Source organism: Piliocolobus tephrosceles, chromosome 12 (assembly GCF_002776525.5).
Source record: "Piliocolobus tephrosceles isolate RC106 chromosome 12, ASM277652v3, whole genome shotgun sequence".
Lineage (NCBI taxonomy): Eukaryota > Metazoa > Chordata > Mammalia > Primates > Cercopithecidae > Piliocolobus > Piliocolobus tephrosceles.
Window position 1 is genome coordinate 118547774 of NC_045445.1, and position 15546 is coordinate 118563319.

Genomic DNA, 15546 nt, shown 5'->3' on the forward strand with positions numbered 1-15546 from the left:
CAAATAAGGGGAAGTTATTAATACACATAATGGTAAGTCTAAAGACATGATGGCTTCCTTCCATTCTGTGATCTTCAGCCTTATTCACCTGTGACCTTGCCTTCCAGTTGCAGAATGGCTGCTACATCTCCAGGCATTATGTCCTTTGATAATATACAAAAGAGTAAAAGAGACCTTTCTCTCTCTCTCTCTCTCTCTCTCTCTCTCTCTGTGTGTGTGTGTGTGTGTGTGTGTTTAAGACTCAGGAAATTTTAGCACAGAAGCATCTCCCAAAAAGTCTATGCCTCTCATTTCATTAGCCAAATTGTAGTATGCATCCATTCCAAAATGAATCACTGATACTGGGGATGAGTTGGTTTAGACCATGTTGGCCTGGGTGTGGAGAACGGTCAGCCCCCCCTGAAAGCACATGGGTTATCAGAGGAGGGTGGATCCTGAAAAAAATATGGGTTGTATTAGGAAAGGCAAAGCTGGGGAATATGATAAGCAACCAACAGCACCTTCTGTAGGAAGTCTTCCGACTTTAGTGTTAAAAAAGCACTTTCTATTCCATTCTCAGTTTGGGTTCATGGTCTGAAGAGTTTATGTCACTGGAATATTCAAAAATGACTTGTATGCTGTACATTCCTATGGTATCAGAAACTCTTATTAATATGCCACTAACATGAAGTGAAAGGTGATCATCTAAAAGCAATAATTTGGGGCCAGGCACGGTGGCTCATGCCTGTAATCCCAGCTACTTGGAAGGCTGAGGCAGGAGAATCGCTTGAGGCAGGAGAATCACTTGAACCAGGGAGGCAGAGACTACAGTGAGCGGAGATCGCATCACTGCACTCCAGCCTAAGTGACAGAGCGAGACTCCCTCTCAAAAAAATAAATAGATAAAATAAAAGTAAAGTAACAATTTATTCCATTGACTTCCAAAAATGAGGCACACAAGTCAAATCCATTGGAATACTAGAAGAAAATATTAGAGCTTTCGGTTTTCTTCTATCCATTTTATCAAAAATTTTTCAAAGTTTTGCTAATATTTCATAGACAGATTGATGCTGATCCTCACCCACTTTACATCAGACACTTATAAGACATTCACATCCTACCAGCTACTCAGAGGAGAAAGTAGAAGTTTGGAAGGGGAAAGAGGTTGATGTGGCCTCAATCATTTGTATATCTTTAGCATATTTTGAAATATTGTCCATGTAAAGGAATTTATGGATTTCATTACCATAAAAATCTGTAAAATCTGTACAATACTTTGCAATGAAATGAAGAGAGACTATGGAAATCCCTCAGGCCATATGGAGGCTTACTGGTTATTTCACTCACCGTAAAGTACTTCAAAGAGTTGTCAAATTTAACAAAAGTTATGTATGTTTTCTTTTCATAAAAATGTGGAATACTCCAAAGTTGCCACCTTTTTGTCAGTGATTTACTTCCTAGAATATATACATCAACAAATAAATGACATATACTCTATTTACTCAAAGTGGAGGTTTCACTTTAACAATGAAAATATAGCTTTAAAAAAATAAACTTTATTATGGAGAAAATATTTTTAAAATGGCATGTTTGGAAACATTTCCATTATTATGTGAAGTGGTCACCAAAAAGGATCACTGTCATCTCCTATAATTCTCACATATGCACAATTAACAATCTAGAAACAGAATTCTTAAACTCTAAACTTTTGAACATTTCTCTACAAATGAATTCCAGCAGTGGAGGTGGTGGGGGTGGTGGTGGTGAAAGAATAAAATAAAAAAAACTTATTGGGCTGCAAGATCAACTGGTTGACTTGTGGAAAAGTGAAAATTGACTAGCTAAATTTCAACAAACAAATCCACATGTTGGAAAACATAATTGAAATGCCTGTGATGGTTTCCTAAGATCAGCTAACAATGATACACTTATCAGTTGCAGCATTTATTTGGGATTCTTGACTGCCAAGATTCGGGACAAAATAAAATCTCTTTAAATAATTTTAAAAAGTCATACTAGTGACATAGGATATATTTCATAAATATCATTAAACATTTAGTTCACCTTTTTTTTTTTTCTTTTTTTTTTTTGGATGGCGTCTCACTTTGTCACCCAGGCTGGAGTGCAACTGCACAATCTTGGATCACTGCAACCTCTGCCTCCCAGGTTCAAGTGATTCTCCTGTCTCAGACTCCCAAGTAGCTGAGATTACAGGCACCCACCTCCATGCCCAGCTAATTTTTGTAGTTTTAATAGCGACGGGGTTTCACCAGCTTGGCCAGGATGGTCTCGAACTCCTGACCTCAGGTGATCCACCCGCCTCGGCCTCCCAAAGTGCCGGGATTACAGGCTCCTGCCACCATGCCCGGCCTTGTTCACTCCTTTATCTGAAAATTTGATTATAACCACTGAACTAAATTATCAAAAATCATAACAATCTTTCTCATTCATTCACAAATGATGATTACATGATATATGCAAATTCGGGGTAGTCCTAGGTTTTAAGTAGCATCTACTTTTAAATGGACAATTATGAAACTCATCAATAGTAACATAACAAATGAACATATTTATTTCTATTACTTCTCCTTCCATCAGACATAAAACAAATCTTTGTGAATTTCCAGGGGAAAGTCTTTAAGATAGCCTGGGAAATATTAAAGAAATCTTAATGTGCCAAAGACACTGTGAAAGCTTTATATTTTTGATTTCCTTTTCCATTGAGGATTTGATTTGAGAAAGGCAAAACTAAAATTTGCCAGGAGATATGAACACTTAAGATTGGGATCATGGGCGTCTTAGTGTATGAATGGCTGTGGCTTGGCTACCTATTAATCAAAGTGACAATACAATATTTACATAAACAACAACTCAACACTTTCAATAATGAGGAGTATTTGTGGGTTTTTATTTTAATTTCTTATTTTTGTATATTTAAGAGAATAATCAAGGGCATGCCAAAGTCAAAAACAGTGTGGAATGTCATTCTAGTGAGATATAGCATCTCTGTCATTTGGGCAAATTAGCCTCTAATGTGAAGAGCAAACTTTTACAATCTCTTATTAAGAATAGGCCATGCGCGGTGGATTGCACCTGTAATCCCAGCCCTTTGGAAGACCGAGATGGGTGGATCATATGAGGTCAGGAGTTCGAGACCACCCTGATCAACATGGTGAAACCCCCGTCTATACTAACAATACAAAATTAGCCAGGTGTGGTGGCGCATGCCTGTAATCCCAGCTACTCGGAAGGCTGAGGCAGGAGAATTGCTTGAACTTGGGAGGCTGAGGTTGCAGTGAGCCGAGATCATGCCATTGCACTCCAGTGTGGGCAACAAGAATGAGACTCTATCTCAAAAAAAAAAAAAAAAAAAAAGAAGAAGAAGAAGAAGAAGAAAAGAACAAATGAATACTCCAAGGAAACTGTGACTATATTTGAAAAGAAACCAAATTCTAGGTTTGCATTTGGAAATCTTATGAATACAACCCATCAAAACTGAACCAGGTTTTGCAAAATGTTAACACAAATTTGTGTTCCCTTTCAGATTCACTTTCTGTGAACCTCAAACAGATCTCTATATACATTGTGTTGCCCTTCACCACCCTCTTTCTTATTCGTGAACAAAAGTCATTTCATTTATAGACAGAAGCATTCTATATTCTTTTAGCTTAATCAAAGCATGTCTCATTTTCTTAAGACTCCTAGCAGAGTCTCGTTCAGATATATTAATTATAACTTTTATACAAAGTCACATGTATTTTATAAAGAAAACTAAAGGGTGGGTAATTGTGAACATTTTGTAATTTTGGGGAACACATATAGCCCAGGTTTCTACAGCAGCACAGTTTCCCTATAGAATTCTCAACATGGCAGAAATGAACATGTACACTGATAGACCTTAAAATACAGCCTCTCTGTGGGATTTACTACTAAAAAGCTAAAGTATACGAATTTCAAATTATGCTTAATAATTAATATTTCAGTATTTTATCTTACATAGGAATGATCTAGGCATCCAGTTAATGTTCACCAATTAACTCAATATAATATCAATCTAAGGATTATCTAAACATCTTGGAAATTTTCTTTAAGTTGACATACGACTGAATGTTATAACTGGAAATAAAAGACTGTCATCACAATGGTTCAATTTAGTCAAACATAAATTTATATTCCTCATAATTTTAAATAATAACTAGAAGTATGCTAGTTTAGGTGATTAGCAAATCTATTTACTTTCAGGAAAAACATACCCAAGTTAAAAAAATACACCTCTGTGGAGAGAATCCACAGACCCTTTGAAGGAACTCAATCACTGCTGCAGGCTCCCTGAGACACCAAAAAAACTGTGAGTCTGCTTGCTTTCTCAGTGGGGAGGCTCATGGTCTGGGGCAAATCCTCAGCCCTGGGCACCAGTTGCCTGGAAATAGACTCAGTGCTGTTGGAGGGGCATAGTGGGATTGAGACCAGCCTTTAGGACTGGTAGCTGTGTGGGAGCGGGGTGAGGTCTGTGACTGTCAGCTTTTCCTGCCTTCTCTGACCACCTGTATGACTCAGCAAAGGCAGCCATAATCCCCTAGGAACATAACTCCATTGGTCAGGGAACCATACCACCATCCCCCACAGCAGCTGCAGCAAGTCCTACCCAAAGAGAGTCTGAGCTCAGACACTCCTATCCCTGCCCCCACCTGGTGGTCTTTCTCTACTGCCCTAGTAGCCTAAGAAAAAGGTCATAATGTCTTGGGAGGTCTATGGCCCTGCTCACCGCCTGAAAAACCTGAATACTTAACCATGTGTCCCTAGGGAAAATTTGCATCCTCCTTATATTACCACAGCTGATGCACTCTTGAAAGCACCACCTCCTGGCTGGAGGCCAACTAACACAAAACCAGTGCACTAAACAAAAATACAAGTAAGGACCCTCACAGAGTCTACTTCACTCCCCTGATACCTCCACCAGAGAAGGTGCTGGTATCCATGGCTGTAAAACCTGGAGACAGATCACATCACAGGACTCTTTGCAGACACTCCCCAGTACCAGCCCAGAGCCCAGTAGCTCCATTGGGTGGCTAGACCCGGAAGAGCAAAGACAATCACTGCAGTTTGGCTCTCAGGAAGCTTTCTTCCTAGGGGAAGTGGGGGAACACCTCATCAAGGGAGCACCCTGTGGGACAAAAGAATCTGAACAGCAGCTCTTGAGTCCCAGATCTTCCCTCTGACATAGTCTACCCAAATGAGAAGGAATCATTAAAGCAATTCTGATAATATGACAAAACAAGCAAGGTTCTTTAATGCCCCAAAAAGAGCACTCCAGATCACCAGCAATGGAGGCAAACCAAGATGAAATCTCCAAATTACTAGTAAAAGATTTCAGGTCGATTGTTAAGTTAATCAAGGATGCAGCAAAGAAAGGCGAAGTGTAACTGAAATAAAAAACATGATACTGGATATAAAAGGAAAAATCATCAGTGAAATAGATAACATAAATAAAAAACAATCACGGTTTCTGGAAATCAAGGGCACACAGAGAAATGCAAAATGTACTGGAAAGTCTCAGCAATAGAAATGAATAAGCAGAAGAAAGAACTCCAGAGCTTGAAGACAGGGCTTTTGAATTAATCCAATCCATCAAAGACAAAGAAAAAAGAATTTAAAGAAAGAGAACAAAGCCTCTAAGAAGTTTGGGACTATGTTAAATGTTCAAAAATAAGAATAATTGGTGTTCCTGAAGAAGAGGAGAAATCTAAGTTTGGAAAACATATTTGAGGAAATAATCAAGGAAAACTTCCCCAGCCTTGTTAGAGATTTAGACATCCAAATACAAGAAGCTCAAAGAACACCCAGGAAATTCATTGCAAAAGATCATCACCTAGGCACACAATCGTGAGGTTATCTAAAGTCAGGCAAAGGAAAGAATCTTAAGAGCTGTGAGGCAAAAGCATCAGGTAACCTATAAAGGAAAACCTATTAGATTAACAGCAGATTTCTTAGCAGAAATCCTACAAGCTAGAAGTATTGGGGTCCTATTTTCAGTCTCCTTAAATAAAACAATTATCAGCCAAGAATTTTGTATCCAGTGAAACTAAGCTTTATAAATGAAGGAAATATAGTGTTTACTAGACAAACAAATGCTGAAGGAATTTGCCACTACAAAGCCAGCACCACAAGAACTGCTAAAAGGAGCTCTGAATCTTGAAACAAATCCTCCAAATACACCAAAGTAGAATCTCCTTAAAGCATAAATCTCACATGACCGATATAACAATAACACAATGAAAAGAAAACACAAGCTATTCAAGCAACAAATAGCACAATGAATAGAAGAGTACTTCACACCTCAATACTAACTTTGAATGTAAATGACCTCAACACTCCACTTTAAAAGATAGGGAAGAGCATAATGGAAAAGAATTCAGCAATCAAGTTTTTGCTGTCTTCAGGAGACTCACCTAACACATAAGGACTCACATAATCTTAAGGTAAAGGGGAGGAAAAATATATTCCATGCAAATGGACAGCGAAAGTGAGGAGGGATAACTATTCTTATATCAGACAAAACAAACTTTGAAGCAACAACAGTTAAAAAACACAAAGAGGGACATTATATAATGATAAAAGTACTAGTATAAGAGGAAAATATCATAATCTTAAATATATATGCACCTAAGACTGGAACTCCCAAGTTTATAAAACAATTACTAGTAGACCTACGAAATGAGATACATGACAACACAATAATAGTGGAGGATTTTAATAATCCACTGACAGCACTAGACAGATCATCAAGATAGAAAGTCAAGAAATAAACAATGGACTTAAACTATACCCTAGAACAAATGGACTTAAAACATACTTATAGAGTTCAGAGTTCAACAACAAGCTTCCAAGATGCCATCCAAAGGAAAAAGTGGTTCTGGAAAAGCGGGGAAAGGGGGAGCAGCCTCTGGGAGTGGCAGTGCTGACAAGAAGGCTCAAGGTCCCAAAGGTGGTGGCAATGCAGTAAAGGTCAGACACATTCTATGTGAAAAACATGGCAAAATCATGGAAGCCATGGAAAAGTTAAAGTCTGGGATGAGATTCAATGAAGTGGCCTCACAGTATAGTGAAGATAAAGCCAGGCAAGGGGGCGACTTGGGTTGGATGACCAGAGGGTCCATGGTGGGACCATTTCAAGAAGCGGCATTTGCCTTGCCTGTAAGTGGGATGGATAAGCCTGTGTTTACAGACCCACCGGTTAAGACAAAATTTGGATATCATATTATTATGGTTGAAGGAAGAAAATAAAATCATATGAAAGACTGAAAAAAAAAAAAAACAAACATACTTATAGAACATTCTACCCAGCAACTGCAGAATATACTTTCTAGTCATCAGCACACAGAACATTCTCTAAGATAGACCATATAATAGGCCACAAAACAAGTCTCAGTAAATTTAAGAAAACCAAAATTATATCAAGTACTCTCTCAGACTACAGTGGAATAAAATTGGAAATCAACACCAAAAGGATCCCTCAAAATCATGCAAATACATGGAAATTAAATAAGCTACTTCTTAATAATCATTGGGTTAACAATGAAATCAAGATGAAAATTTAAACATTATTTGAACTGAACGATAATAGTGACACAACCTATCAAAACCTCTGGGATACAGCAAAAGCGGTGCTAACAGGAAAGTTCATAATATTAAATAATATTAAATGCCTGCATCAAAAAGTTTGCAAGAGCACAAATAGACAATCTAAGGTCACACCTCACAGAACTGGAGAAGCAAGAACAATCCAAACCCAAACCCAGCAGAAGAAAAGAAATTATAAAGATCAGAGCAGAACTAAATGAAATGGAAACAAAAAATTACAAAAGATAAATGAAACAAAAAGTTGGTTCTTTGAAAAGATAAAAAAGCCAATAGACCGTTAACAAAATTAACCAAGAAAAGAAGAAAGAAGATGCAAATAAGCTCAATTAGAAACAAAACATAAGGTATTACTAATGATACCACAGAAATACAGAAGATTATTCAAGGCTACTGTGAACACCTTTACATGCATAGACTAGAAAATCTAGACGAGATAGATAAATTCTTTGAAACCCTCCTAGATTAAACCAGAAAGACATAGAAACTCCCAAAAGATCTATAACAAGCAGTGAGATTGAAATGGTAACTTAAGAACTGCAAACAATGAAAGTCCAGGACCAGATGGACTCACAGCTGAATTACATCAAAGAAGAATGAATACCAATCCTATTGACACTATTCCACAGGATAGAGAAAGAGGGAATCCTCCCTAAATCACTCTATGAAGCCAGTATCACTCTAATACCAAAACCAGGGAAGGACATAACAAAAAAAGAAAACTACAAGCCAATATCCATGATAAACATAGATGCAAAAATCCTCAACAAGGCCAGGTGCGGTGGCTCACACCTGTATTCCTAGCACTTTGAGAGGTCGAGGCAGGTGGATCACCTGAGTTTGGGAGTTGGAGACCACCCTGAACAAAATGGAAAAACCCCATCTCTACTAAAAATACAAAATTAGCCAGGTGTGGTGGCACATGCCTATAATCCCAGTGGAGGTTACGGTGAACCAAGATCACACCATTGTACTCCAGCCTGGGCAACAAGAGTGAAACTCAGTCTCAAAAAAAAAAAAAAAAAAAAAAAAATCCTCAACAAAATAGTAGCTAACCAAATCTAACAGCATTTCAAAAAGATAATCCACCATGATCAAGTGGGTTTCATACCAAGAATGCAGGAATGGTTTAACATCCACAAATCAATAAATGTGATATAACACATAAACAGAATTAAAAACAAAAATCACATGATCATCTCAATAGAGGCAGAAAAAGCATTTAACAAAATCCATCATCCCTTTATGATTAAAACCCTCAGCAAAATCAGCATAGAAGGAACATACTTTAAGGTAATAAAAGCAATCTATAGCAAACTTACAGCCAACATAATACTGAGCAGGGAAACGTTGAAAGCATTCTGAACAAGAACCACTTCTATTCAACATAATACTAGAAGTCCTAGCCAGTGCAATCAGACAAGACAAAGAAATAAAGGGCATCCTAATCAGGAAAGTCAAAATGTCACTGCTTGCTGATGATATGATCGTATACCTAGAAAATCCTAAAGACTCATCCAAAAAGCTCCTAGAACTGGTAAATGAATTCAGCAAAGTTGCAGGGTACAAATTAACACACACAGATCAGTAGCTCTGCTATATATACCAACAGTGAACAAGCTAAGAATCAAATCAAGTTCTCAACCACTTTCACAAAAGCTGCAAAAAATAATCAAATACTTAGGAATATACCTACCCAAAGACATGAAAGACCTCTAAAAAGAAAATAAAAAATGCTGCTGAAAGAAATAATAAATGATACAAACAAATAGAAACACATACTATGCTCATGGATGAGTAGAATCAATATTGTGAAAATGACCATACTGCCAAAAGCAAACTACAAATTCAATGCAATTTCCATCAAAATTCTAACATCTTTCTTCACAGAACTAGAAAAAACTGTCCTAAAATTCTTATGGAACCAAAAAAGGAACCTGCATAGCCAAAGCAAGACTAAGCAAAAAGAATAAATCTGGAGGCATCACACACCTGATTTTAAACTATACTATAAGGCCATAGTCACCAAAACAGCATGGTGCTGGTATAAAAATAGGCACATAGACCAATGGAACAGAATACAAAACCAAGAAACGAACCCAAATACTTAGATTTTTGACAAAGCAAACAAAAACATAAACTGGGGAAAGGACACCCTATTTAACAAATGGTGCTGGAATAATTGGCAAGCTACATGTAGAAGAATGAAACTGGATCCTTATCTTTCAGCTTATACAAAAATCAACTCAAGATGGATCAAAGACTTAAATCTAGACCTAAAACCAGAGGTTCTAGACTATAATGTTGAAAAACCCCTTCTAGATGTCAGCTTAGGCAAAGACTTCATGACCAAGAACCCAAAAGCAAATGCAACAAAAACAAAGATAAATATACAGAACTTAATTTAAGTAAAAAGCTTCTGCACAGCAACAGAAATAATAATCAGAATTAACAGAATAGCCACAGAGTGGGAGAAAATCTTCACAATCTATACATAAAACAAAGGACTAATATCTACAATCTACAAAGAACTCAAACAAATTAGCAAGAAAAAACAAACAATCCCATCAAAAAGTGGGCTAAGGACACAAATAGACAACTCTCAAAAGAAGATATATAAATGGCCAGCAAGCATATGGAAAAATGCTCAACATCACTAATTATCAGGGAAATGCAAATCAAAACCACAATGTGATACCATCTCACTCCTGCAAGAATGGCCATAATCAAAAAATCAAAAAATAATAGATGTTAGCGTGGATGTGGTGTAAAGGGAACACTGTAACACTGTTGATGGGAATATAAACTAGTACAATCACTAAGGAAAACTGTGTGGACATTCCTTAAAGAACTAAAAGTAAGTCTAACATTTGATCTAGCAATCTCACTACTAGGTATCTACCCAGAAGAAAAGAAGTCATTATACAAAAAAGATACTTGCACACCATGTTTACAGCAGCACAATCTGCAATTGCAAAAATATGGAATCAGCCCAAATGTAAATGTCCATCACTCAACAAGTGGAAAAGAAAAATGTGGTATATATACACGTGATGGAATACTGCTCAGCCATCAAGAGGAATGAAATAATGACATTTGCAGCAGCCTGGGTGGAAGTGGAGACTATTATTCTAAGTGAAGTAACCCGGGAATGGAAAAATCAAACATCGCATGTTCGCACTCATAAGTTGGAGCTAAGCTATGAGGACGCAAAGGCGTAAGAATGATACACTGGACTTTAGGGATTGGGGAGAATGGGTGGGAAGTGGTGAGGGATAAAAGACTACACATTGGGTACAGTGTACACTGCTCAAGTGATGGGTGCACCAAAATCTCAGAAATCACTACTAAGAACTTATTCATGTAACCAAACACCACTTGTTCCTTAAAAACCTATTGAGAGAAAAAATAAATTAAAAGTAAATAAATAAATACAAATAAAAGATCCCCAACTCATTAAAAACACACTTTTGCAATAACACTGACATCAAAAAAGATATAGCTGTTTTTAATAAATTCTAAAATAAACAAGTCATTTTTGCCAAATATTTATTCAAATTATGTGTAGTTAAATTTTTCATTATGGTTCTGAATGGTTTCATGAATAATATATATATTTTAGTCTAGCACATTTAAAGTATTAGTTCAATTTCATTTACTTCAGAGAATTTTAGGAAATTTTTATTTATATAAGCAAGTATTTAGATATACCAATCAGAACAGGGCTCCTTTAATTTAAGAGACTTTATAATATATATTATTACCATATGGAAGTAAGAAACACAATACATTCACACAATCAAAGGTGAGGGTATTTTAAAATTACAGACATGTACACATATAGGCACAGAGAAACAGAACTTATGGCCTCGATTCTTGTTCAGGCACAGGTCAAAATTCAACACAGAAACAGAAAAACCCCCCGGTCCAGATAGAAGAGCTGTTTTCCTGTCAGAGGACATGGAATTCTTCACTGATTTGAGATAAAAAACAAAGACAGAAAAAAAAGAAAGATAAGCCAGATTCTCCTCTGTTCTCTTTCACTCAATAGTCATTAGATTTCTATACACCATTTATCTATTTAGAGGAATCTCCAAATTGTCAGACCCTAAAATCAAGTTCACAACGATTGCTGCCAACGAAGGAGAATAACTTATTGGCTGTAAATGAATCAAAACCAAAGAGAAGCACAAAATTAGTAGAGAGGGAAATTAAAGCTAGAAAAATAGAGAGTGAACAACGTTCTCTCATTGCTTTGGATTCACCTAAAGAGAGCCAAGAAAAGACACATTTGGGTTTTAATCACATAGGAGGTTCAATTCCTTGTCATTAAAGATAATCTGGATCTGGCAAATGAATATATTGGGCATCTCACTGGGACTTCCAAAACACTTAAAAGTATTTTTCAAACAGAGTAAAATCATGATACTCATACGGATACGAAATGAACATGTGTTTCAAGAGTCTATTTAACTCGTGAGTAAATCGGTAGAAATTGTAACTGGTTCAAAAAAGAATATAAAGAATACATACTATAATATTGATCAAGGATATTGAAGTGAACATGTAAATGGAGGAAAAACTGGTTTTATTACAACATGAAAGGAGATACAACTGAACCTCCACTGTACAAGATATTGAGCATGTCTGTCAGTGACCTACAACTTACAAAATGATAGAAACAAGCTCTAAGACAAATGCAAGGTTAGTGTCAGAGAACCTGGAGTGATGTACTCTACGCAAGGCAAAGTTTTCCACTGAAACCCTAATTTACTTTTCTACAATGTAGAAAGTCAAGGCTTCCTTCTAAAAGTGGATTCGGCCATTGGGGTAATCAGGTTTCCACCATGAACCTGGTAGGAACCATATGCCAAGATCTGATCAGAGCCCAGTGTCACCAATGACATCACAAAATTTAGGAGTCATGAAGCCTGACTAATGAGGGGCTGAAGAATGGGATAAAGTGGAGGAGGGAGGAATGAACACTGGTGTCCTTAGACACTCAGGCTAATACGACAACCAAGCAGGGCCCACCTGAACAAAACCTTGCAAACACCATGGCTGGGGAAAAGAACTGTTGGAGCTCCAACAGGTATGCAAAGCTGATTTGTTTTCCACTCTGCAAGAATAGAAGTGAGGTTCCCTGTAAGCAGCGTGGATCACCTTCTGCAGGAGGAACACTATGCCCAGTGACCGTGAAAGGATAGAAGGTGACATCAGCATGGGATGGTTGAATCGGCGATTCAGAGAAGACCAGCGGTTTCTAATGGTGACAGTGCAAACTGTGGTCCTGGTGGAAGAAGCTGGCTGAGGAGGCAGGGGAGAGAAGACTTCCTCACTGGCTCTGAGGAAATCAAGGCCTATGAGGCCAGGACATTGGCTGGGGGGTCCTCTTGGCACAGTAAAATCTCAGAATCATGTTGGCAGTTGGGGTGAAGCTGAAAACCACGACAAAAATGCTGAAGGCGTTATTCATATAGGTAACTTCTAAAGGTCAGACGGTGATGGTAATGGGAAAGAGAATGTGGCATTGCAGTTCATATGAACTTAATGGAGCAAGAAGTTTCATATGAAAAGAGAGGTCAAATGAGGTAAACCATGAAGAAATATGCAAAAGATGGTCACGTTGACTTCGTTTACTATTTATTTATATATACCCCACCTCATTCCAAAAAAGAACTCGCGACAGGGATTATTAAATAGTGTTGTGATTCTTCCTGTGACATATATTGCTCTCTCCTCCCTGTGGACACTGGTGAATTAAATAATAATATTACATATAAGCTACGATATGGTCTAAGACATGAAATTCAAGCAGTTCTTAATGGTTATCATTAATGAATGGAATAATTTACGAATATATCTTATTGTAAACACAATTATCAATCTCATTCACAGATGACACAACTAATCTAAGAATCATAATATTTAATAAAACAACAGAGTTATCAATGGCTGAACACACGTTTTGAAAGATATATGTATATTCTATGTAAATTCTGTCCCATGTGATGTACCCAAGAACACACAATTCTTATTAAGACTCTCATGTTCTGTGTTAAGTTACAACTTAGAAAAACGGTGTCACCTGTACAAAACGAACCCATCCTGTGTGAGTGAGTTTCCCCATTTTAGGTTTTCACCCGTTCATCAGATCCTCTAGGGCCACACTCTGCTGCCTGCCAGCCTTTCATAGACAGCTGGCCAGAGGCTGCTCAGCCAGATTCAGTAGCAGGTCAGAGGATTTGGGTTGGAGATCCCTGTTCATCGCTTTCTGGCCATGTGATCCTGGACCTTTATTTACTTCCTTTGAGCAGGTTGCTTCCTGTGTAAAATGGGAGTAATGAGAATACATCTAGCTCTGTGTTTTCCCAAAGATTGAGTCCACTTGGGCCTGTAATCTGCTGCTCCACACAGTGGATGCAGAGGGTCAACCTTAATAAACAGCTGCATTTGTCTCCTTCCCTCATAGCAGAGGGCTTCCCCAAGGTGCGGTGGGCCTGGTTCTCAGGTGACTGCTGGGCACTTAGGCCACTGGCTGTGAGAACCACATCATGCTGAACCCTGTGGAGAGACAGGAGAGTGCCCGGCAGAGGAAGAAGACAAGGGCAGAGGGACGAGCCAGGCAGTCCCCACTATGGTGTACCCTCTGCTCCTCTTGACTGGTGACTTGCTCTCCCTCTACCTCTGTCTAAGCAGAAGGACTGGGTTTGACCTTTGGCTACTTCACAGAAGTGTCCTGAGAATGAAGGAAATAGCATCAGGGTTGTGCTTAGAGGTCTTTGGAAGAAGTGCTTGTCTGAATCCCAGAAGTCTTTTTTGCCACATCATGTGCACTGAACTTCATATTTACAGGCACCTCATTGTCACAATGCCTACCCCACAAGTTTGTGCTTACTTATAGAGAGCCATGAAGCATTCCTAGCATTAACTAAGCTCATCTCTTAAGTTCCTGTTCATCTGAGTAACAAACAAGCCTCTCCCTAGCAAGTGCAGGTGAAGAATCACCTTTATGTAATCACATGATGGTACTAACACTTCCATCTCCCCTCCCACTGCTCGGAAGTAAAAGTATCTGTTTGTCCAGACCACTGATATTTCATATTCTGGTGTCCTTTACCCTACAGTGCATGCCTCGAGGATGTGTAATGCCAGAGAACTAATCATGATCCTAAATCTTAACAGGTTTAGTTAAGTAGCTATCTCATTTTTAAAAACTTTATTTTGGTTTATGGCTATGCCACGTTACAGCACAAAACATAATTCCTGAATACTTCACAGGACAGTACTGCAGAAAAATTCCTTCAAGGCCAGAGAAACTGCGGTAGGTGAGTTAACGATGTCAGGTTAGTGATTCTGTGTCATCAGGTGGTCACCTTATAGTTTATGCAGTCATCCACTCTAATGATCACTGTGACTTCTGTAAGGAGCCAGGCTTCCTGGGCTCTTTCAGACTCCATTTGATGTCTGAGGTGGAATTTCGAGGTTGACCTTGGATGACTCCCTGTTACAAGCCCTCTGCAGAGTCAAGGGGCATGGGCAGGTCAGCAAGAGACACCGCCGTCCCATTAAGAATTGTGCTCAGCTGTTCTTGTGGGTTTCACAGGAAACATGGAGGCCATGACCAGCATAGTGTCAGGCTAGTTCAGCACCCTGCCAGATCTCCCTTCCACATGTGCAAGGAATCACTCAGGGGAGGCAGGGAGGAAGAGGGAAAATACCATACCTGCCCGTGGGAAGGCATCAGACTACCCAAATTTAGGCCTTTTGTACCTTTCTAAAATGTCTACTTTTACTGTATCTAATAGAGCTTCATTGGATTTAATAAACTGGCCCCAGCAAGTTCATGCTGTTTCTTGTATAAGCTCTGATGCAGCTTATATATTTCTCCCCACTCAAATCTCATGTTGAATTATAATCACTGGTATT

General features: G+C 38.3%; 2 protein-coding genes across 2 annotated transcripts in view; one reads left to right on the forward strand and one right to left on the reverse strand.

The window, feature by feature from the left end:
* IL1RAPL1 (interleukin 1 receptor accessory protein like 1) overlaps positions 1 to 15546 on the reverse strand; it is a 1416649-nt gene that overhangs the window by 374635 nt on the left and 1026468 nt on the right. The gene's annotated exons all lie outside the window — the stretch shown is intronic.
* LOC111536594 (peptidyl-prolyl cis-trans isomerase NIMA-interacting 4) lies at positions 6844 to 7288 on the forward strand. The gene has a single exon (XM_023202963.1). It carries the CDS (start codon positions 6868 to 6870, stop codon positions 7261 to 7263), a length of 396 nt encoding a protein of 131 aa, XP_023058731.1. The 5' UTR covers positions 6844 to 6867; the 3' UTR covers positions 7264 to 7288.

What these genes read in the sequence shown, in the direction of transcription:
- LOC111536594 (XM_023202963.1), top strand. Translation starts at nt 6,868, where the DNA reads ATGCCATCCAAAGGAAAAAGTGGTTCTGGAAAAGCGGGGAAAGGGGGA.